We start from the raw sequence: 22,497 nt of genomic DNA on the forward strand, positions 1-22,497 counted from the left end.
CGGACGGCATTTCAGGGACAAGGGGCTTCCGTCCGGCTGGGGTGCACCTGCCAGGCTCTCAACCCCTGGCCTCTGCGCCTCACCTGGCAAATGGGCTGTGCTCCAGGACCCCTCAGCCGGCCATCAGGGGAGAAGTGAGGTGACACGGGTGTGAGGATGTGGTGACATCACTGCTTTGGGGTGGCACGTCCTGATCCCATGATGGAGATGGTCAGTGTCCCGGCACCTGCCCCACAAACTGTGAGAATTCCTCCCGGCCTCTCCCTGTGTCCCTGACACTGAAATTCTAGGGCCCTGGGTGAGTGTTTAGGGAAATGTTGACAAATAGCTTCATAATAAGGCAAACGCTGATCGTATTCATTTAATCTTTGTTAAAAGCATCACAAATGATTTATTGTTTTTTAAAAAGGAAAAATAAGAAAGAATCAATCGCATCTCTGTTATGTGCATATACGAAGTATGGGCTCAACCCGGCTGAATGAAACGTTAGCTGCCCAAGCCCAGCCCGTTATTCCCAGGTGCCTGTACCTGTACACCAAATACACAGAACCTCAAATGTAGAACCAGATAAATCCATAGACCTATGTGTTGATTGATACGATTATGGGAATGGGAAAGTATCGTTATAGGTGCCGACTTATTCCCAGGTTCTTGGGTCCATTCACCCAAAATGCTCTTAATAGAAATAATGACATAAAATACATGAAAAACACAAATAGCGAAAGCGAAAACCCTACCCCAACAGAGAGAATGAAGCTGAGGGTCAAGGAAGGGCAAAGGGCTCGTCACCCGCAGGCACTGCTGAGCTGGGGGCTGTGTCCTTGCTGACCTTGACCTTGGACCTGGACAGTGCTGACACATGTCTGACCCTGGTTCTGACACTCACAGGACGGGCCGGGTGCGGGTGGACAGCAAGACACAGGGTTCCTAAGCCGTCTTTGGTGAACTCGGGCAGGCTGCGGGGAGGCAAAAGTCCCGGAGAACCCAGCCTCTCCCACACAGCCCCCCAGCTCCAGTCTGGGGTCCACTGCCCCAGCCCTTCCCCAAGGAGGGTCTTGAGGACGGCTTGCAGGGCGAGCTCTGCGGGGCTGGGCCAGGAGCTCCAGGCGGTGGGCTGGCAGGGTGGGAAAAGGGATGCCTCTGTCGCCTGCCCCGTGACCTGCAGTGACCCCTTCTGAGTTGGTTTCGGGTGGTCTGAGTCCCCACAAGGAGCTGGACTCCAGGGGTCCCCCACTCCACAAGGATTCAGGGCCTCCCACGTGTTCTGGGCGTGAGGATGCATCCCTGGCCTCCCTCCCGCAGGCCACGTTTCTTTTCTGGGCAAGTGGGCTAATGCCCCCCAGTCTTCATTCTGGACTTCCCACGGCCAGCGAGTTCCTAGCCTGGGCTGTGGTGTCCCCACCTCTGAGGGGAAGGCCCCGGCCACCTGAGAGCCCAGCCTGGGGTGTGGGTAGGGGGAGGAGGGAGAGGATGGGGAGGGGATACTGATTTCCAGTTTCAAGGCAAAAGGTGAAAATCTGCCCCCATATATCCCTAGTGTCCCTGATTCTAGGCATCTGTGAGTGAGTGGAATCACACTGCACAGGGAGCAGGGGGCTGGCTCCTGGGCGCCTCTGCTGCCGTCTTGCTGTGTGACCTTGGGAAAATCATTCCCTCTCTGGGCCTCAGTTTCTCCATCTTCAAAACGAGGAGCACACTACTTGGCGGCCCTTCGGGCTCTGCCATTCGAAACCCCGCCTGGTTCCCGGTTCCTACGTGCGTCCCTCAAGCTATGAGGAGGCACAGAACACTCTGGACATCTAGAGGCCGTTCCCACCGCGGCCACTAAGACGGGATCTCGCAGGCGGGAACCCCGTGCGAGGGCGCCGCCTGCTGGCTTCCTTCGGAAGTGCAGGCGCTGGATCCCTAGGACCCTGCGAGGGGCTGGGGCGAGCCGGCGTGGGGGGGAAGCCAGGGAGAGCCTTTGCCTTGTGGGCCCCAGGAGAGAAGGCTGCCAGAAGGGGCAGAGGAGCATCCCTGGGCATTCTGGAAAAGGGGTTCCCGAGAATGGGGCTACTGCCTGGCAATAAAAATAGGAAGTTGAACCCTCCCCCCCAAAAAACGCAAACAGCTACCTAGAGAGGTATTTACATTATCTGCAGTTTAAAAAGAGGAAGGACAGCGGGAGGTGTGGAAGGCGGTATTGGGAGGGCCTACCACTGGCTTTCTGGATTCTGGCGGGGCGGTGGATACCCCTGCAGAGGGACGACCCTGCGGTGGGAGCTGCCTTCCTGGAGGTTATGAGGAAGGAAGCAGGGCCCCGCTGTCCCTCTGCTGGGACGGGAGCCCCCCGCACAGGTGATGGGGCAGGTCAGCGGTGCTGAGAGCCTGGCCTCTCCCAGCCTCAGGGGGACCAGCCTCGGCCACGAGAAGTCAGGCCCGGCTGCGGTGACCAGCCGTGGGCAGCCAGGGTGGCCGTGTGAGGTCCAGAGAAGTGCCCAGAGTCTGGGAGGGCGGGCGGCTCAGCGGGTGGCACGTGGGCCTGGTGTCCGGGGGGTTGGGCGGGAGCTGGTGGGTCTCCTGGGCGGCCGTGGGCTGGGTGGGCTTGAGCTGGACAGAGGCGCATCTGTCGCCTTGCGTGGACACAGCTGGAGGAGGAGGCTTTTCCGAGGTCTTTGAGGGGACGCCGGTCCCAGCCTCGTGCCAGTGGCACGTGTAGTCCTGTGCCCTCCATGGGGGATGAAGCGGCGGAGAGGAGAGAGCTCTGGGCGCGGCCTCCAGCGGCATCAGCCCACCAGGTAGCTGTGCATCTCTCGGGAGTTGACGCTCAGGACCACGCCAGAGTGATTCCCTGGAGGCACAGAGATGCCAGGCGTGAGCACACACCCGGCCGAGGGGCAGAGAGAGGACGGAGGGCCGTGCGGGACACGGTGTGGCCTCAACCGGCGTGCGGGGCATCCTGCGCTTCCTGCAGCCCTGCAGGTCGTGCCTGGACACAGGTGCAGAGAGGTGGGCGTCTCTAGGTTTCCTGGGGGAGGTGACTGAGGGTGGGCTCTCCTGGTGCCAGCACAAGCAGTGGACCCAGGGGGCCTCCGGGGGTGAGGCCATGCCCGCCAACAGCCACCATACTCACTGCCCTGCAGTGGCTGGCCCGGCGTCGGCGGCAGGGGGATGTAGGAGGGGCTCTGTGCCCCCCGGGCAGGGGGCACTGCAGGGTGGCGAGGCAAGGCCCCGGGAGGCAGCCGGAGGGAGAAGGGCACAGTGACGGTCAGAAGGGAAGGGGTCTGCCGGGGTCCTGGGCGGGGCTGTGTTCTGAGCCTGAGGGCCGGAGGCGTGGCCAGTGGAAGGAGCCGGCTAGGGCGGCCTGGAGCCCCCCAGACCCCCGGGCACGTGGGGAGGAAGCGGCCCAGAGCTTCCAGTGGGGCCACCGGGGGGCAAGGGGTGGTGAGCCCCGCGTGCCGGGGGAGACCTCATCAAGGCGTGTCACCTCATGGCCTCGGTTTTGTCATCTGTAACTTGGGGATGATAATATGGCCTCCCCTAAAGGATGGTAGTGGGGTCCCGAAGGGACTGCCCATGAGGATTTGGGCAGGGCCTGGCACACACTAAGTGATCCATTAAAAGAATCCCTTATTATTACGCTATCATTGCTCTTCGGGGCTTGACGGCAGAGCTGCGGAGGCAGGAGGGCCGCTCTCTCATCTCCCTGGGACGCCCACCCCTCTGTCTGAGCTTGGGAAGCCCGGGTCCACTGGGAGCCTCTGCCACCACCTTTCATGTGGGGTGTGACACCACCTGATGAAGATGGGGGTGACCACCCGGGAGGCCGCATGGGGCCCCGACACTCTCCAACCACCGCTGGCCTGGGCTGAGGGGTCTTGGGGCACACGGGGGAGCTGGCCCTGAGCCTGGGCTGCAGCGTTGGGGAGGGACAAAGAATCGGCTGCGCCTCTTATCGGCTAAGTGACTTGGGAGACTGAGTGGCTGCTGTGAACCTCAGCTGTCCCATCTGTCAAGTGGACACACGGCCAGGGCCTGCCTCCCAGGCTGGCTGCGAGACTGTGTCGGGAAGCACTGGGCCTGGTGAGAAGCAAGTGCCCAGGAAATCGGAGCTATTGTCACCGTCCCGGGAGGCTATGGACCACGGCCCTGAGAGGAACCCGGCCGTGGGAGACTGTGGGGCTGCGAGGTCAGGGAGCTGTGGAGGACGGGAGTGGTCAGCTCCCGACCACTCCAGGGAGAAAAGAGAGATGCGGGCTTTGGGGTCCGGCCGGCCCGCGTCTGGATCCCAGGCCAGCCACTTGTCCGTTGTGCTGCCTGGGTGAGCAACGTCACCTCTCTGAGCCTCACCTCCAATCATTTAAAAGGTGAGGACAGCGATTCCACCTCCCACAGCTCTGGGGACACAGTGGATACGGGTGGGAGGGGATAAAGGGGTGGTGAAAACACAACCCACGACGGTGACACGTTTCTGGAGTGTCCTCCTGGCTGCTTGTCTGGGGGTCTCACAGCAACCCAGGGGTGGGGCGGCCGCCGTGTAGAGGGTGCAGAGAGCGGCTGTTAAGGGTGGGGAGGGCCAACGGAGCGGGGGGGGCAGGTGGCAAGGGAAGGGGAGGGGGTTTTCGGGGTGGGCGTTACCTAGAGTCTGTGAGTGGAGCTCATCGTCTATAAACTCCTCACCCTGGATGGCACTCTGCACGTCCTGGCTGTGGCTCACGGGGCTCGTCATTTCCTGTTCCTTCTCGTTGTGCATCTGGGCGTACACGGTCCTGCCGGGGCGTTTCCTGCGGGACGGAGGTGGGGACTCAGGGCTCTGCCCAGGATGCCCGTCCCCAGAAGCCCCCAGCGGAGCCCTGGGCCATCCCTCTGTGTGGTGCTGACATCGATCCTGGGTCTGCCTCCTGCCCTGCCTCTGCTCCAAGCCACCTCCTCCAGGAAGCCCTCCCTCCTGTGAGCTCCCGCAGCCCTGGGTTTCCCTCTGCCCCCGCACACGGGGTACTCGCTGTCCATCCGTCTCCCTTCAGGCATGTTGCAGGGAGAGGCTGTTTTATTTTCTTTCAGGTCCCTGTCACCTTGCACTTCAGGGTTCTGGCTGGGTTGGCATGCGTTCCCACACGGCACGTGATGTTGACCGGCTCTGAGAGGTGCTTGCTGAGCCCTGCCTGGGGTTCTGGGGCTGGCTGCACCGTCCTCAAGTTCCCATACCCTCCAGGGCAGAGGGAGAGGAGAGCAAGGGCACAGCCCCCTCTGCCTCAGCTGGGACTGGGCTCAGGGCCCCTGGACCAGGCTCCTTCATGTTCAACACCCCAGTTAGTTGGAGCAAAACCCCAAAAGAGCCCATGGTCCCAATTTACAGAAGAGGGAACTAGACTCAGGGGGAGAGTGGGCTTCCTCAGAGCCACTCACTGACACTGGCAGTTCTCTGGAAATATTGAGATGGCAGGATGCACATTCAGGGCCGAGAGCAGGTTGGCCCATGTGGCCAGACCCAGTGGACTGTAGCACTTGATGGCTGTGAGCCTCTGAGACTTAGGAGCTGTTTGTTACGCAGCCGGGCCCAGCCCACGCTGACTGCTGCATCAGCCAGGAGAGCCCAGCTCCCTGGGCTCCACAGAGCTTAAAGCCTCTGGACAAATGGGGCATTTCTCTCTGCTGCTGCAAGGTCCTCCCCTTCCTCCTCCCTCCCCCTCCTCTGGGGACAAGGTAGTAGGTTCCTTCTGGGCCATTTACACTGTGTGTGATAAATCTGGAGCAATTTGTGGAAACTTCAATCTAGCCTTCAGGAGGTCTGAAGAAGGCAATTGAAAGAGACTGGAATTCTGCCCCTTTCACTCCCGACCTGCCAGGCCTGCCTTCTGCCCACCCCCAGGCAATCCTGCCGCCCTGCAATTCTCAAGTGCCCTGAGAAAAGCCCAAATGGGTGCGCCCAAACTGTGGTCCAAGGGGTAAGAGAAAGGGATGGGGGCAGGTCCCGACTCCAGCCATTGCCTCCAACTCGGCTCTGACTTGGGAGGCGGCGTCTAAATCGTTTTCTCATTCAGCCTCTCAGGACTCACACCCCATGGCCTGCCTCAGCCAGGCCTGAGCCGGGCGGTTTTCACAAGGTCCCAATTAAACACGGCGTTATGGCAACAAGGGAGACGGGCACAGGAGAAGGTCTGCAGGAGCTGGGGGCCTGCGTCTGCGCCTGCCCACCCCCCTCCCCTCCCCATCTTCCCCTCCCTGCCCCCTGCCCCTCTTCCCCACCTCCTCCCCCTCTTCTTCTTCCCTTGTCCTACCCTCCTCCTGCTTAGTCTCCTTTTACAGATGAGGAAACTGAGGCTCAGGGAGGGGAAGAGATTGGCCAGGACCACAGAGCTGGTCAGCAGCCTGGTCTCCGAGGCTGACTCAGCCCTGCTGCCATCTGGGCTGCCCTGCAGGTTGGGGGGCTGCCACCCAGTGTGAACGGTGCTGGAGGACTGAGACCCAGAAATGTCCAGGGCTCAGGAGAGGAAGGACCCTCAGCCTCAGAGGAGCAGGGAGGGGAGGGTCAGCTTCGTCTCTGGTCTGTTCCCAAGGGCGACCCCAACCAGGGAGACCCCAAGGCCACTGGAGCCAAACCAGCAAGACGGGGAGAAACAACGGGCTCAGATCTGGCAGCTGCGTTTTGCAGGAAATGAGTCTGGTGACACTTTCTGGTCATTTTGCTCATTCCCAGGCCCTCGAGGGTGCCCACGAGTAACCCCAGCACCGAGGGTTATTAAACCCATTTCACAGCTGAGGACTAAGGTCAGAGGGGGAGGGAGGCACCACAACCCCTCCCGATGACCTCATGGTGTGCTTGCCACCCACCCAACCTCGGCTCAAGCCCCCGCCCGCTCCCACCCTGGGTGTCAGCCGCCCCCCGCTCCAGCCCTGGGTGTCTTGTGCAGCCGCTCCATCTGGAGGCTGGAGCCCCCTCGCTGTGGAGTGCCTGGCACACGGCAGCTCTGGATCATGCTTGCAGAGGGAAGGGGTGGATGAGTGCTGGGGGAAGCATGGGGGTTGGCCACAGCCTGGGGTCAGAGCCCCACTCCTCACTCCTCAGCTGTGTGGCCCTGGGAAAATCACTTAACCTCTCTGAGCCTGGGTTTCCTCATCTGTAAAATGGGTGGGTGGAGCAGAAAGGAGGATGGGGGTGGAAGAGGCTCCTTGGGTTGTGAGCGGTTGGCTGTCTCCCTCTGGGATCAAGGTGACTCAGAACCAGGCTGTGGGTCCAGACAAGCCCACTCCCCACCCCAGGACCCATCACAGGCACAGCCACAACTCTCCAAGAACCTTCTGGGAAGCTGCACACCCCCCCACACCAGGCCCTGCCCTCACGCCCGGTTAGCCCAGGGAGGCCGGGTGACCTTGCCTTTTGAACTTGTAGAGGATGAAGGCTCCCACCGCGAACAGCCCGATGAGAAGGAGGACTGCCACTGCCCAGTAGCCGCCACCTCCTCCCAGGCTTGGAGAATCTGTGAGCAAAGCAGCCTGTGAGTGGTCAGTGTGGGCACTGGCCAGCCTTCTGGCACCCAGGACCCCCACTGAGTAAATCCCGGCCCTGGTCCTTCCTCCTGGAAAGTGGACAGAACTCCTCCGTCCGGATTGATGCTGGCGTGGACACGTGGCTGCACAGAGCAGAACGCAGCTCTTCAGCTCCTGCAAAGATCTTTGCCCAAAGTGGGGAGGATAGTCCACGGTGGGGGGCGGGGACAGAGTCACCTGAGACTCTAAATGACATAATTAAAGCAAGAGCTCTGTGCTGTGTCCGTGGAGAGCACCGTGAGGCCCTTGGTGTGACTGGGTTTTAACCGGAGGCAACCACCCGTCCAGGAGGAGCGCGTGTGCAGGCGGCAGAGGGGGTCCCTCTGACCCCAGTAATGGGTGTTGTCTGAGGGGCCTGGACACACGCCCACCCCACCCTACAGAGGTGAGCTCAGGCCAGGCCTCTCACCTGTGTCCACGTCCCTCATGGCCACCAGCACCCGGACCCCACCACGCAGGAGGAAGCTGATCTTCTGTGCGTTCAGCACCTGCTGGATGGCCATGAGCCTCTGAAAGCACAGAGCGGGGAGTGAGGGGGTCCTCGGGGACCTAGCAGAGGGAGCGGGAGAGCTGGGCAGATGTCCACCCTGACCCTCCAGAGCCATGGAGCTCAGCCTCCCTGGGCCTCAGTCGCCTCCTCTGTAAAATGGGAATACTAGCCACCAATGAACTCTCACCAAGAACCTACAATGGGACACAAGGTGACCCAAATGTGGCCCTGCCCTCAGAGCGCTCTAGTTTTAGTCAGGACCATGGAGTGTGGTAAAGTTGGGGAAACCCAGGGATGCTCCAGGAGGCCCCCAACCCCAGAAGTAATCAGGGGAGGCTTCTTGGAGGTGGAAGACCAGGAAGAAGACAAGACAGGGACAGGAGAGGTGACCCAGGCAGGCGAGTGAGCCTACACCTGAGGCAGAGAAATCCCAGGAGGTGATGTTGCTGGATCATGGTGTGGGGAGGGGGCAGCTGGCCTCTGGGGCGCCCAGCTGGTTTGGCAGTTCAGGAGGGGGTGGTTTTCCTGGTGTTCAGAAGGGAACCACTCAGCCCACAGGGGTGTCAGTTGTCACCCTCTGCACAGGTGGGTGCGGATGGGTTGGGGGAGGGGTCCCCCTCAGGGATGGGGGCCCCGTGGCTCTGCTCCCTGGGCCTCAGGGGGATATACCCTGGGGACTCTGCTGGCTGCTTCCCTGAGCAGCGTTTCAGTACCTGGGACTCCACGAGGCCCGTTCCCTGCTCATGGAACGAGGGTCCTGAGTCGGGAACTGTGTAAACGACAGGCCAACAGCCCCAGACCTGAAGGGCCCGGGAAGACACCTGGTTCTGCCCCTTGATCTCATGGCCTGGAGGGGTCACTGCACCTTTCCGTTCTCAGGTCGACGTGAGGATTCGTAGGAGCATCGGGGGTGGTGCCCTGAGCCCCGCGCTCTGCACGCAGCAAGGCAAGCCTGCTGTCAGTGGCCGTGGCGTGTGGCTAAGTTTTCTCGCTGACTTCGGGCATGTGGCAGACTCTTGAGCACTCAGGACAATGAGGGTGGAGTCCCCCCGTCTCTCACCTCCTTCCCTTCCAGCCCTCACTCGGAAGCGCCCCGAGTGGGTGCAGCCCCTGAGCCCCGTGCTGGCACCTGGGACCCCCGCAGCCTTCCCCTCTGCCCTCAGCTCCTCGTCTGAGAAGTGGGTCGATGCCTCTCAACCCGCCACTGACCCACCTCCAGAGACACCGCATCAGCGGGGCCTGGGGGCTTGGCCGGGAGCCCCCAGGTGCAGATGTGGACGCCCTTTGGGACGGGCTGTGGGTCAGGCTGACACAGGCACAGGTCCACCAGGAGGCCGCCCGGGAGTGGCTCAAGCACAGTTTGGCAGCCAGAGTGACAGTGGGGCTCCACGCCCGTGCTGTGCTTCCTGGTGGGGGCCTCACTGATCCTCACTTCCCTCGTCTGTAAAATGGGACGCTACCACCCACCCACAGGGGTCCTGCTGGTCTTGCTGTATCTGTGCCTCCGTGCGGGTCACTCTTTCCAGACCGTCTGCATGAGCATCTGTCTTCTCGATTAGCTCAGAGCTTGGCTGCGGCTCTGATTCATCTTTTTTTGAGATAACATTTACTTTCTTCAAGTGTACAATTCAATGGTTCTTAGTATATTCACAGTCATGCCCATCACCACTATCTAATTCCAGAACATTTTCTTCCTCCCAAAGGAAACCCCTAAAACTGTGAGCAGTCACTCCCCAGCCCCCAGCCCCCAGCAACCAGCAACCAGCAACCAGCAACCAGCAATGCACTGTCTCTGTGGATTTGCCTAATCTGGACTTTTCATATAAATGGAATCACACAATCCATGGCTTTTTGTGACCATCTTCTTTCACTTTACATCATGTTTCCAATGTTCAACCAAGTTGCAGCCTGGATCAGAATCTCATCCCTTTTGATGGCTGAATAATATTCCACTGTGTGGATGGACCACCTTCTGCTCATCCACTCATCTGTGGGTGGACATTTGGGTTGTTTCCACTTTGGGGCCGTGAACATTCAGGCACACATGTGTGTGTGCACATACATTTTCAGTTCTCTTTGGGACACTCCTGGGGGTGGGGCTGCTGCATCATTTGTTAACTCCGCATTTAACTGTTTAAAGAACCACCAGACTGTTTCCACGGTGGCTGCACCATTTTCCACTCCCCCCAGCAGTGAAGGAGGGGTCTGTTTCTCCATATCCTCGTCCACACTCATTACTGTCTGCTTGGTACAGAATTACAGCTGCCCTAGATGGTGTGAAGTTCTTCCCATTCATCTTTTTTCTTTTTTGATGTGGACCATTTTTAAAGTCTTTATTGAATTTGTTACAATGTTGCTTCTGTTTTATGTTTTGCCTTTTTGGCCGTGAGGCATGTGGGATCTTAACTCCCCGACCAGAAATCAAACCCCCAACCCCTGCATTGGAAGGTGAAGTCTTAACCGCTGGATCACGAGGGAAGTACCCCCCACATTTATCTTTTGATTCCCCATCCTAGTTGGATGTTCTGAAACTGTCGCCCAGGATCCCCTGGCCGGTGCTCACCCCTCGCAGTGAGGCTGGGGCGTGTGACAAGCTCTAGCCAATGAAATGGGAGTGAAAGTGGAGCGTCCCCCTGAGGGGGTGGTCCTGCCCAATGCCCTGGTCCCCCCCACTCCCCCACCATTGTGACCTTGGGGTAGCCACAAGGGGGAGGAGGGACAGTGATCGGTGAGAGATAAGCCTTTACGTGATGAGGAGCGACTGAGGTCCCCGTGCTTGTCGGGAATCATCACCAAAACCTCGGCGGCGTGGGGAGGACCCGGCCCAGTGGCCGCAGGAGATACCTTGTCACTTGTGAGGCTCCTCTTCTTCGTGGGCCTGGGAGGGGGCAGGAGCACGTGCAGGTCGGCCAAGGTGGGCAGCCCTGGCTTTACAACGGTCACCAGCAGCTCCTGGGGGATGCTGGTCTCCTACGGGGACACAGACAGCCACTCTGATCCACTGGCCTTCTCTGTCCCCTGCCACACTCCAGGGGCCCAGGAATAGCCTCTCTCCCTGAGTGGCCTGAGTCTTGGCCATTCCTGACCCCTCTACACCTGGAGTTATGGCCCCAGCAGCTTATGGCACTGCCTTCTACCTACTGCAGCCCAGCACTCCTGGTCCCTCAGCCTTTGGCCTCTGCTCAGCCAGGCCTGCCCCCTTCAGCTCATTCCTCCCACCATGCCCAGGTGAGAAGACCCCTCCCTGGCTACTGTCCTCCCAAGTGTCAGGGCTCCTGGCCATGCACCTCCCTCAACCCACAAAGCTCTGTCTCCTGAAAGTCCCACTCCATGCATGTTCATCTGGCAAACTCCTATTCATCCTTCAACACCCAGGACAATATTGCCCAAATTATTAATGGGCCAAAGGGAGGCATGGCCAGGGTGGGCCTCAGTCTGTGACAGCCTTGGATGACTCTAGAGGGCTGGGTTTTCTCCCACTGGGGGCCCAAGGGCCTCAAGTGCCCTATGCCCATCCTGATGCACTGCCTTTGCTTTCTGTGAGCTCCCTGAGGGCAGCCATCACACTGACTCATCTCTCTGTCTCCAGTATCCAGCCCAGAAGAGAAACGTAGTGAATAAATGAAAATCCCTTTAAAGAGATTCTGTTGTAGGACAGCAACTGTGTCTTGTGCAAACAGCTGGTGCTCACTAGATGTGCATGGAAGATGCAGTCCTGTCCCTCCTCTGCAAGGTGACAGTCTGGCTGCATGTCCCCCAGGGCCAGGTAAGAGGACCCTACATGGCTTCCAAGCACCACTGTCAGCTGACGTGAAGGACAGAGCATCAGGACTGCAGGGCAGCCTGCCTGCCCTATCCTGGGGGCTGCACAGCCCCCGCTTCTCTGGGGGCACCCACAACCCAGAGGTGGGAAGGTGGTTTTGCCAGTGGTGGGCTGGGGGCACCTTGGAGAGGAGCCGGGACACCACGAGGCCAATGTCCTCCCTCCACTCGGGGGTGTTGGGGTTGTGAGCGTCCAGGTCCTTGGAAAACTGCAGAGGCATGACCTGAAATTGATCTGGAAAGAGGCAGAGATGGGAGAGTGGGTCAGTCCTGGGTGCCCGGCCCCGCTTCCTCTGCGGACGGTGGCCACAGCCCCTGGATGGTCCAGGGCTGGCCCTGGGTGTGGATCCTGAGGCCCACTTTCAGAAAACAAGATTCTTCCCAGTCTGTGTGCCGGCAGCTGTCCCGGGCAGGCCCACTACACTGGCTGCCATGTAATAAAAATAATAACAACAACAAAGATGACAATGACGAGGACAGCAGTGCTGCCCTGGAGGGAGGGCCAAGCCTGCTGTGTGATTTGCCCCATCAACTCACAAGGACATACACACCCTACGACGTTGACTTCTCGTCCCCCAGGGATCCATGGACTTTGACTGGGCTGGTCCCCCCACCAGAGTAAGAGTCCCTGGAGAGCAGAGTCCCCACCTTCTCTGTCTCTCACATTTCCCAGGGTCTGCAACTCAGAAACCTATTCTAGAGCCACAAGCAGCAGGGGGTAAAAAAGACCCGGCACCAGGAGTCTCAGAGTGAACTGCAATCTCTCCGTTTACCTCCCGAGCCTTGGTTTCTTGATTTGTAAAATGGGAGGAGGTTTTGCAGGGATGAGGAGCTCAAGGGACAAGTGCCTTGTGAACTGTGAGCATGCAGTGCAGGTGGAGATGACTGTTTCAAGGCTCTGGGCTCAGGGCCTGGTGCCCACATACTCGTGAATGAAGGAATGGCTGAGGGCAGTCCCCTAAATATTTAACTGATGGCTGCTGTCCACAGGAGAGGCTGTTCTTTAAGCAAAATGAGAGTTTATCAGTGTGGTGATGAGGGCAACATGGTGCTGGGGGGGGTCTCTTCCATTCTTAGGACTAATTTTCTATCGTAAATGTCTCCTGGGGGGCTCAGAGCCCCCAGTGAGCACCAATAAATGGGACACGGATTCAGAGCAGGACTCTCAACAAAATTGATATAATCACATGACAATCCTCAGATAACGGGGATGCTGAGGACAGGCACCCGGTGGGCAGGCAGAGCCGGTGCCCGATCCCAGCTCTGTTGCTGCTGGGTGACCTTGTCAAGCCCCTCAGCCGTGTCCTCATTTGTGCCATGTGGAGCCTGTGAATGCCATGGACATAGGAGTTGTCGGTATTTATTTTACAGATGGGGAAATGGAGGCCAGCAAGGCCAGGGGCATCAGAGCTGCGTTTGCTGGCCCCTCTGCCCCGCTGGGCCCTGCCTGGGATGACCAGGACATCGGTGGCATGTACACCGCCTGCCCCCGACCCTGAGCTCCTGAAAAGGAGGAGCTGTGCTGCCTGTCCCGGGGGGCAGGAGGGGGGAAACTCACCCAGCACGCGGACCACCTTGGAGTCCTGCAGCACAGAGGTCCCACAGGCAGCCTGCACCGTCACGCGCACGTCCCCTGTGTCCCCAAACCGCGTTGTCACAGAGTTCTCCAGGGACAGCAGGGGCTGTGGGCATGAGAGGGGGTCAGGGTTGGGCCGGAGAGCTGGCCCCAGTGTGTGGCCAGGGCTGCACTGAGAGCCCCCGGGGGGTATGGAGAGAGCCCCCCAGAGACGCCCGGTCCTGAGCCCCAGCACGGACACCATCTCCCAGTGCCCCTTCTCTCCAGAGCCTCCGAGCCCCCCTCTGTGGATGGTGTCAAAGGCACATGGTGGCTGCCAGGAAGGGCCTCCACCCTGATCCCTTTAACCTTCTCACCCCCTCCACGCTCAGCTGGGCTATGGGACCTTCATCCTTGGACCCCAGCAGCCGGCTCAGCACCCACCCTGTGGGGTGGGCACACACATCCGATCGGGCCTCACTATTACCTCGGACCTTGTAGACGGGGAGGCAGGGGCTTGGGGAGGTGCAGCGACCGGCCCCAAGAGCTCGGCTGCAAGGGGCTGGGTCGCCATTCGAACCCAGAGCCCGAGCACCTTCCTCGACCCTCCCCGTGCCAGGGAAACGCAGTCTGGAGCCCAGGGCCCCTCCCGGTCTGGGCCCTCAGCCGTTGTTTGGGGCTTTCTGCTTGGCGATGAAGGGCTGTCGTTTGCTGAATAAATGAAGGCTCCCCCTTTGGGTCTTGAGGCACCCCCCAGCCTAAGGGTGGGCAGCTTCACCTGCAAAGGCCCTCAGGGTCTCCTACCAGGCATCTTCCCTTGGCTCCCCACTGCCCACATGATACAACCCACAGCCCTGGGTGAGGCTTCTGAGGTGGGGTCCAGCCCCAGGGACACCCTCCTCCATGAAGGCTTCCCTGACTACTCCCGTGCTATAACTAGAAATGGCCTGATCTCTTCTGGAACTTTCAGACGTGTCACCTGACTCCTTCCTGTGACACCTGTCACACACTAACTTAGGTCACCTACTATGTTCCCACATCTTTCCCTAGGAAAAGGCAGGGTCTGATCCGATTCATCCCCCGTCCACCACACTCAGACATGGCCGGACCCCGAACAGATGCTCAGGGTGAAGGAAGAGTCGGTGTGTGCTCTCCTCACCTCCATGGTGTCACACACTGTGTCCTGCACAGTATGGAGGGTGGGGCCTGCCCCACTCTCCACCCCAGATGGGAGCCTGTGGGAAGGAGGGACTGCCAGGGGCCTGGGGCCAGCGTACCTGCAGGCTGTGACCAATCCACCAGTAGAAGACGGTGAGGTTGGGGTTCAGGGGCAGCAGCACAGCTGTGAGGGTCACGTCCTGGTCGATGCCAACGACAGGAACCACTTCGAGGTAGAGTGCCTGCAGGGGGGCTGCAGGGGCCAGAAAAAGGTTAGGGGTTAGAGGGCATCAGGGCGCTGGCCATGTCACAGGCTGCTATTAGTCAGTGTCACAATCAACCTCATCACCACCATCACCACCATCACCATCAGCACCATCATCACCATCATTACCATCATCACCACCATTACCATCAACTCTATCATCATCACCATTACCACCACCATCACCACCACCATCACCACCACCATCACCACCATCACCACTACCATCACCACCACTATCATCACCATCACCTCTATCATCACCACCATCACCACCATCATCAACAACACCACCACCATCACCATCATCACCACCATCACCTCTATCATCATCACCATCACCATCACCACCACCATCATCACCACCATCACCTCTATCATCACCATCATCACCATCACCATCACCATCACCACCATCACCATCAGCACCATCATCACCATCATTACCATCATCACCACCATTACCATCAACTCTATCATCATCACCATTACCACCACCATCACCACCACCATCACCACCACCATCACAACCACCATCACCACTACCATCACCACCACTATCATCACCATCACCTCTATCATCACCACCATCACCACCATCATCAACAACACCACCACCATCACCACCACCATCACCATCATCACCACCACCATTATCATCACCATCACCACCACCATCACCGTCATCACAACCATCATCACCATCACCACCACCACCACCACCATCACCATCACCACCACCACCACCACCACCATCACCATCACCACCACCATCACCACCACCATCACCATCATCACCACCACCATCACCATCACCACCACCACCACCATCACCATCATCACCATCACCATCACCACCACCATCACCACCACCATCCCCACCATCCCCACCACCATCCCCACCACCATCACCATCATCACCACCACCATCCCCACCACCATCACCATCATCACCACCACCATCATCATCACCATCACCATCACCACTATCCCCACTGCTGCACAGACCACCATGGGTGTGGACTCGAGCCAGCCTGCCTGCCTCTCTGCCCTTGGGCTCCCTGTGCTTCCCCAAGAACCAGGTCTCTGTCACAGGGAGAGACACTTGGCCTCAAAGGGACGATGGACTTACAGTTGACCTGGACAAACAGCACTGCTTCATCGTGTCCCGCCATGTTCTCCGCCCTGACAGACACGCGGTAGACACCAGGGCTCTCATAGCTGTGCCGGATGGGCTCCCCGGTCAACGTGAGGTTCACATACATGGCCTTGAAGCCGTCCCCCAGGTCCACCTGGTACTTGGTGGTCAGGACATCGCCCTGCGGGAAACACCACAGGGCCACTTAGGAGTGGCTGCAAAGCTGGGGGCCAGCGATGCGGCATTCACTCATTCATTTAATTGTTCATTCCCTCACTCCTTTCCTCAAAGTGAGTGGCCTGGGGACCCCAGGGAACCCCAGGGAACCAGATCTGTTCTGCCCTTGGGGCTCCCAGCCTGGAGGGCTGGGCTGAGAGCTGTAGGAGGTGCGTGGAAGCAGGGGCCAGGGCCAGGTTTGCATTAGAAAGATCACCCAGCTGCAGAGAGGGAGAGGGGTCAGGGCTCACGGGTGAGGGCAGGGAGGCAGTGCAGGGGTGGGGATAGGGGCCAGGGAGACCCACCGAGGCCTCAGCCAGGAGCCAGGAGGGCGGGAAGGGGCCTAGCACATGCTGGTTGGTTTCAGTAACATGTCTAGGAAGATGTGTGTGTGTAGGAAGATGCTTAGTCTCCCAGGAAATTAAGAAAACATTATTTTTCCCTCTCTGATGCTGCGATTCCTGCATTTTTCTTTTATCTCATTCTATGCGGTGCCAGGAGTGATGCTCGTATGCACGGGCTCTGTGCAGGAAGGGGCTCCCACCCACCACTGCCTCTTCCAGGCATTTCCCCACCCACACAAGCTGTCCAATCATCCGTATACTCCCACCACGAGCCTTATCCTTCCAATAACCGTATTTTCCTCATAGAGTTGTGGGGAGGAAATTGAGTGAAGGGAACAATAACTTTTTCAACTTTCTGACAAGAAGTTCTCATATTCAGTCTCATGTTCTCCCTCCCTCCCCCCACCCCGCACCGTCCCTTCCTGCTACCCCTCCCCCTGCTGCAGGAACACCCAGAAAACCATTTCCTAGTGACCAAGAACGAAGCAGGATCATCACTAACTGTTTAGCAATCCTCTTATTTTACCCCTGCCAAACCTTAAAACTTGATAGAATACTTTTAAGTAAATTATGTTCATCTAACTTTCTTCACAAATATGGTGTAATAGGTTGAATAGTGTCCATCCCTGCCCCGGCTCCAATTCAGTCCACTTGAAACCCCAGAATGTACCTTTTTTGGAAATAGAGTGTTTACAGATGTAATTAGTTAAGATGAGGTCACACCGGATTAGAATAGGACCTAAATCCAATGACTGGGGTCTTTATAAGAAAAAGAAAGGGGATTTGAGACACAGGGGAAGCCATGTGAAGACAGAGGCTGGAGGGAATGCGGCCACAGCCCAGGGATGCCTGGAGCCCCCAGAAGCTGCAGAGACAAGGGAAGATCCTCCAGAGGGAGCCCAGACCTGCTGACACTATGATTTTGGACTTCTAGCCTCCAAAACTGTGAGAGGAGAACTGTGTGTTGTTTCAAGCCACCCAGTTTGTGGCCACTGTTGTGATGGCCTCAGGAACCTTATACAAGTACGTTCTATTATCCCCATTTTATAGGTTGGAAGACTGAGGCTCTGTGAGCCCAGAACCAGCAGGCTGACCCATGGGCCGGTGCTCTCTCCGTTTAAAGGCAGTCTCGTGGGGGCCGGGTGTCTCAAGTCCGATTTGTTCCGAGAGGGAGTGGTTTCCTGTATTGCATCCTGGGAGAGGAAGGTGCTTCTGACTGAGTTGGGACCTGCGGCTTTGATGGGCAGGTGCCACCCCCTCCTGGGGACCCTGAGTCCTGCCTGCAAGCAACTAAGACAGGTGCAAGTTTAACTATTGAAACATTTCCTTGTTTAAAACACCTTGTCATAATCAGGAAAGTAATACAGTATCAATGTAGGACAAGGAGAGAATACAAAAGGCAAAGCGAAGGAGCTAGAAAGGAAAAACGGTAATGTCACTGCAACACCCGCCACCCACACCATGGTGTTTCCAGGCAGATGTGTGTGTGTTTATTACTGAGTACTTCAAAAACATTCAGATGTTTCATGCTGAGCCAACTGCCAATTCACATGTAATTGTAACGGATAATACAGAGGAGCCCCACGTCCCTGGTACCCAGTTCCCCCTGTGCTAACATCCACATCACAGATAGGGAATCCACACTGATTCAGTCACCACTGGGGTCCCTCCTGCTGCCCTTTCACAGTCATACCCGCCCTTCCATCACATCCCTGACTCCATGGGATTAGAACCTGTTCTCCATTTCTATAATTTTGTCATTTTGAGAATGTTCTAGAAATGAAATCAGAAAGTATGCAGTCATTGGGATTAGCTTTTGCATTCAGTATAGTTCTCCGGAGATTCACCCAGCTTGTGGTGTGTAGTCTGTTCCTTTTGATTTTGGAGTACCACCCACGGGATGGACGTGCCACCATGTATTATCCACTTGTCCACCCAGGACATCTGGTTGTCTGCAGATTCTGGCTGTTATGAATAAAGCTGCTGTGAACCTTGATGTATAGGTTTCCCTGTGAATGTAAGTCTTTATTTCTCAGGAGTGTAATTGTTGATTCCTATGGTAGTTGCAGGTTTAGCTTTTAAACAAACGACCAACTTTTCCAGAATGGCTATAAATTTTACGTTCCCATCAGCCATGTAGGAGGGACCCAGTTTCTCTGCATCCTCGCCTGCATTTGGTGGTGTCACTATTTTCTAGTTTGGCCGTTCCCGGAGGTGTGCAGTGACACCTCTTTGAGGGTCTGATTTGCATTTCCCTGATGGCTAATGACGGTGAACATGGTTTCATGTGCTTATTTGCCATCTGTACATCCTCTTCAGTGAAATGTCTCTCCATGTCTTTTGCCCATTTTCTGACTGGATTGTTTGTCTTCTTACTGCTGAGTTCTGAGTGTTCTTCATGTATTCTGGGTACTAGTCCTTGTTGGATGTGGTTTGTAAATATTTTCTTTTGTGGCTGCCTTTTCATCTTCTTAGGGTCTGTCGCAGAGCAAAATGTCGCCTTTTGACGAAGTCCAATTTATCAGATTTCCTTCATGGATGGGGCTTGTGGTGTCAAGTCTGAGAACTCTGTGCCTAGCCCTAGGTTCTGGCTATTTTCCTCTGTCTTTTTTCTAAAAGGTTTATAGTTTTCCATTTTCCATTTAAGTCTGTGATCCACTTTGAGCTGATTCTGCATCAGGTGTGAGGTTCATTTTTACCGGCTCTTCATGTGCTAAAGCCCATCCTCCCTCCACTGAGGTGCTTTTGCTCCTAGGCCAAAATCAGCCGGGCCTGCTTGTGTGGGTCTGTTTCTGGGTTCTCCATCAGATTTATTTTCAGTGCTTAAATATTTACAGAACTTGGATTCCCCTAAATCCAGAGCTGTTTCCACACCTGGGTTGGGTGTGTGCGTCTGTGGCTGTGTTACAAATGTGAATGCGTGAACACGTATGTGTGTGTGTGAGTGTCTGTGTGCGCGAGAACGAGTGTGCAACAGTGTGGGTACCCACCTCAACCCTGCACCCACTCCTTCCCAAGGCTCCGACAAGGGAGCCAGCGGCCTCTTCTGGACAGCGGCGTGCACTGGACTCTCTCTCCCAAGAGCATCTTTGTGTTGCCCCCTCACCTCCACCTGCTGCAGCCGAGAGTGCCAGCCCCCTGGGGCTGTGGGCTGCCAGGCGTATCCTGTCCTGGCTCTGGATGGAGCACCGCAGGTGTGACTTAGCTGCTGGGACTCCAGGCTCTAGGGGGCAGCAGGCGGCCGTTTTTCTTGCAAATCTGTCCTGGAGCTCCGGGAGGCAGCTGGGTCCCCTCTGAGGGTCCGGGTGGTCCCAAGCCGGGCTGGGGGCTGCATCATCCCCTGCTGTGAACAGGGTCCCCCACCACCCCAGGGCTGCCCGAGGCTGCAGCGTGACTCTCAGGACTAGGCTCAGTCGTCACGGGGACGGGGACAGGCGGGAAGGGGAGGCCACCCCAGGATCAGCTCATTTCTGGGGGCCGTGAACCAGGCGCTGTCCACACGGAGCCCCAGGCCTGGACCCAACGCCAGCTCTGTCACTGTTACTGTGTGGCCTCAGGTGAGTGGCTGCACCTGTCTGAGGCTGGGTGTCCCCAGCTACAAAGCCAGCTGATGGGAGCACAGCCCTTAGGCACGGGGAGGGATGACACACGGGCGCCCACAAGTACAGCTCTTTGCTCTGGACCAGAGCCCCCGCTTTCCAACATCAAAGACCTCTGTCAGCATCACCCTACCCCACCTGGGCACATTTTGAAGGACATCTAAACGAAGCACATGCAGTTACAAAGCCCCACTCATTTCATGCTACATATTTGTTAACCGAAGACCCAAATGCGCAAGAGAGCCATGCGCCGGGAGAGGCTGGGACCCTGGGGTGGGAACAGGGGGTTCTGACCTCCCCTTTGTGATTTTCTGTCATTTTGAATTTCCTGCACGTTTGTAAGTTTTTCTAATTTCTGCTTCTGAATGTTCTATAATGAGCATTTGTTACTTCTATAATCAGAAAAATAAGCATGCTGCATATTAGTTTAAATAGACTAGAAGGAAATTTTAAAAATTAACAGTGTCTACCTTAGGAGAATAGGATTTTTGGTGATACATTCTTATGTTTTTAATGTGATTTTCCAGCGTTCTACAATGAGTATATACTGTTTTTAAAATCAGAAAAAAATGTAACACTTGTACTAAAGAAAAAAAAAGAAAGACTAGGAGGCGGGGAGGAAATTTATATATTTATATATAGGTATGTGTATATATATATATATTTGTGTGTATGTATATATGTGTGTATATATATATACAGACACAAAATATTTCTATATCCATCCATCTGTATTTGTATCTATGTCTATCCATTATCTATCAATCAATTTATCATCTATCTATATGTGTTTATCATCGATATCTGTCTCTCCACTTACCTATCCATCTATCTATCATCTATTACGGAATTTGTCTTTGGCTATGAGATTATAAGTAACGGTGGGTTTTTTGTTTTTTTGTGTTTTGGTTTGCATCATCGCATTTATTTATTTATTTATTTATACAGTTTTTTTAAAAAACTTCCTGCTTTTCTTATGATTCCAAAATTAACTAACAGTATAAGGAGAGGTTCAAAAAGTTTACGGCCGCCCACAGGAAGGCAGAAATCTGACGTCACCGCGCGGTGAACACACACACACAGAGATGTTTGAAGCCACACCCCCCTGGGCCTGTGCTTGCTGCACGCTGCTCCGTCCCCTCCCTGCCTCTGCCCTCTCTTCCGACTTTTCTGTTTCATTGTTTCAGTGCTGGTCTGGACCTGGGAAGGGGCCCCCGGCCCCCCCCCGGCCCCCCCCGGCCCCCCGGCCCGCCGGCCCACTCTCTCCTCCCGCAGTTCGGGAACCGCTGGTCCAAAGACGCTGCCCTAACCGACGTTGAGGCGGAGAGAGCGCCGTCTGACACCCCCTGTGCCTGGTTGAAGCGGCGCCTCACCTGTTCCTGCCGTACCACGAACAGCACGTCCTCCCCCGGCCGCACGGCCACCGCCTCGCCGCGGATGCTGACCTGCAGGCCCCGCGGCGGCAGGAGGGGGCACTGCAGCTGCGCCGGGCTCTGCTGCGGGTCCACGCCACCTTCGCACACGTTGGACACCACCTTCCGGTACCTGCAGCCAGACAGTGAGTCAGACAGGCGGCGGTGGGGCGGGCCCTGCTGCCCCACCGGACCTGCTTGTCGCCAAGAGGTGGCTCTTGGCTTGGCGAACTCCATTCTTCAACTCCCTCCCTCTTCCCGACTCCACCTGTTTGCTATTTCTGCCCCATTTTGGAGATGGGAAAACTGAGGCTCAGGGGAGGGAATGACCAGTAATGGCAGGCCCTGCTTCCGTCACTGGACGTTTCCTTGGTCTGCTCGTATTCTTACAATAATGGTAACAGCTGTTGTTGCTGAGGGGAGGATTGAAGGAGTCGGTCGGAATTTTGTGGCTTTGCTGGGAAATAGGGTCCTGGGAGGACAGAGTGCCCGGGGGGGGGGCGGGCCTTACCGCTGATGCGCCACATGGCTGTGAGCAAACGTGCTCCCAGGGGGCTCCTCTCCCTATTACATCAAGAGAGTGGGACCAGATGACACCTGATTCACCAGCTCATTCACACAACACGAATTTACTGAGCATCTGCTACGTGCGAGGTGCTGGGGTACAAGGTCATCACTCACAGCCCTGCCCTTGCAGAGAGGGCTGTCTAGTGAGGGAGGGAGCCCTCACCAAACCATCCCCCACATCAAGGCAACATCGCAACTGGGACAGGTGCTGGGGAGGGGCAGCACCTGGGAATCTGGTCCCTGAGAAAGGGGCTTTCAGCTAAGACCAGAAGGGTGAACAGGAGAGGGAAGAGCATCCTGGGCAGCGGGAATAGCATGTGCAAAGGCCCTGTGGTGGTGGTGGGGAGCCAAAGCCCAGAGTGGGCAGCAGGTGTGGGATGAGAGTGGGGAGGGGTTGGTGGGCA

The 22,497-nt window shown here is 57.0% G+C and overlaps 1 protein-coding gene across 2 annotated transcripts in view; it reads right to left on the reverse strand.

The window, feature by feature from the left end:
• Positions 1-397: 397 nt before the first annotated feature.
• SORCS2 (sortilin related VPS10 domain containing receptor 2) overlaps positions 398-22,497 on the reverse strand; it is a 551,814-nt gene continuing 529,714 nt past the window's right edge. Inside the window, exons 18-27 of one of the 2 annotated variants that reach the window (XM_082635333.1) lie at positions 21,488-21,659; positions 15,950-16,136; positions 14,672-14,805; positions 13,398-13,521; positions 11,962-12,074; positions 10,862-10,987; positions 7,937-8,036; positions 7,355-7,457; positions 4,618-4,763; positions 398-2,830 (exon numbers count right to left, since the gene is read on the reverse strand). In XM_082635333.1, the coding sequence (XP_082491459.1) occupies positions 2,766-2,830; positions 4,618-4,763; positions 7,355-7,457; positions 7,937-8,036; positions 10,862-10,987; positions 11,962-12,074; positions 13,398-13,521; positions 14,672-14,805; positions 15,950-16,136; positions 21,488-21,659 (1,270 nt within the window). In that variant the 3' untranslated portion in view covers positions 398-2,765. Of the gene's footprint in view, positions 2,831-4,617; positions 4,764-7,354; positions 7,458-7,936; positions 8,037-10,519; positions 10,988-11,961; positions 12,075-13,397; positions 13,522-14,671; positions 14,806-15,949; positions 16,137-21,487; positions 21,660-22,497 lie in introns of those variants that run through there. The other variant, XM_082635332.1, reaches the window with a different exon arrangement.

Source organism: Mesoplodon mirus (genome assembly GCF_964341445.2).
Source record: "Mesoplodon mirus genome assembly, chromosome: 2".
NCBI lineage: Eukaryota > Metazoa > Chordata > Mammalia > Artiodactyla > Ziphiidae > Mesoplodon > Mesoplodon mirus.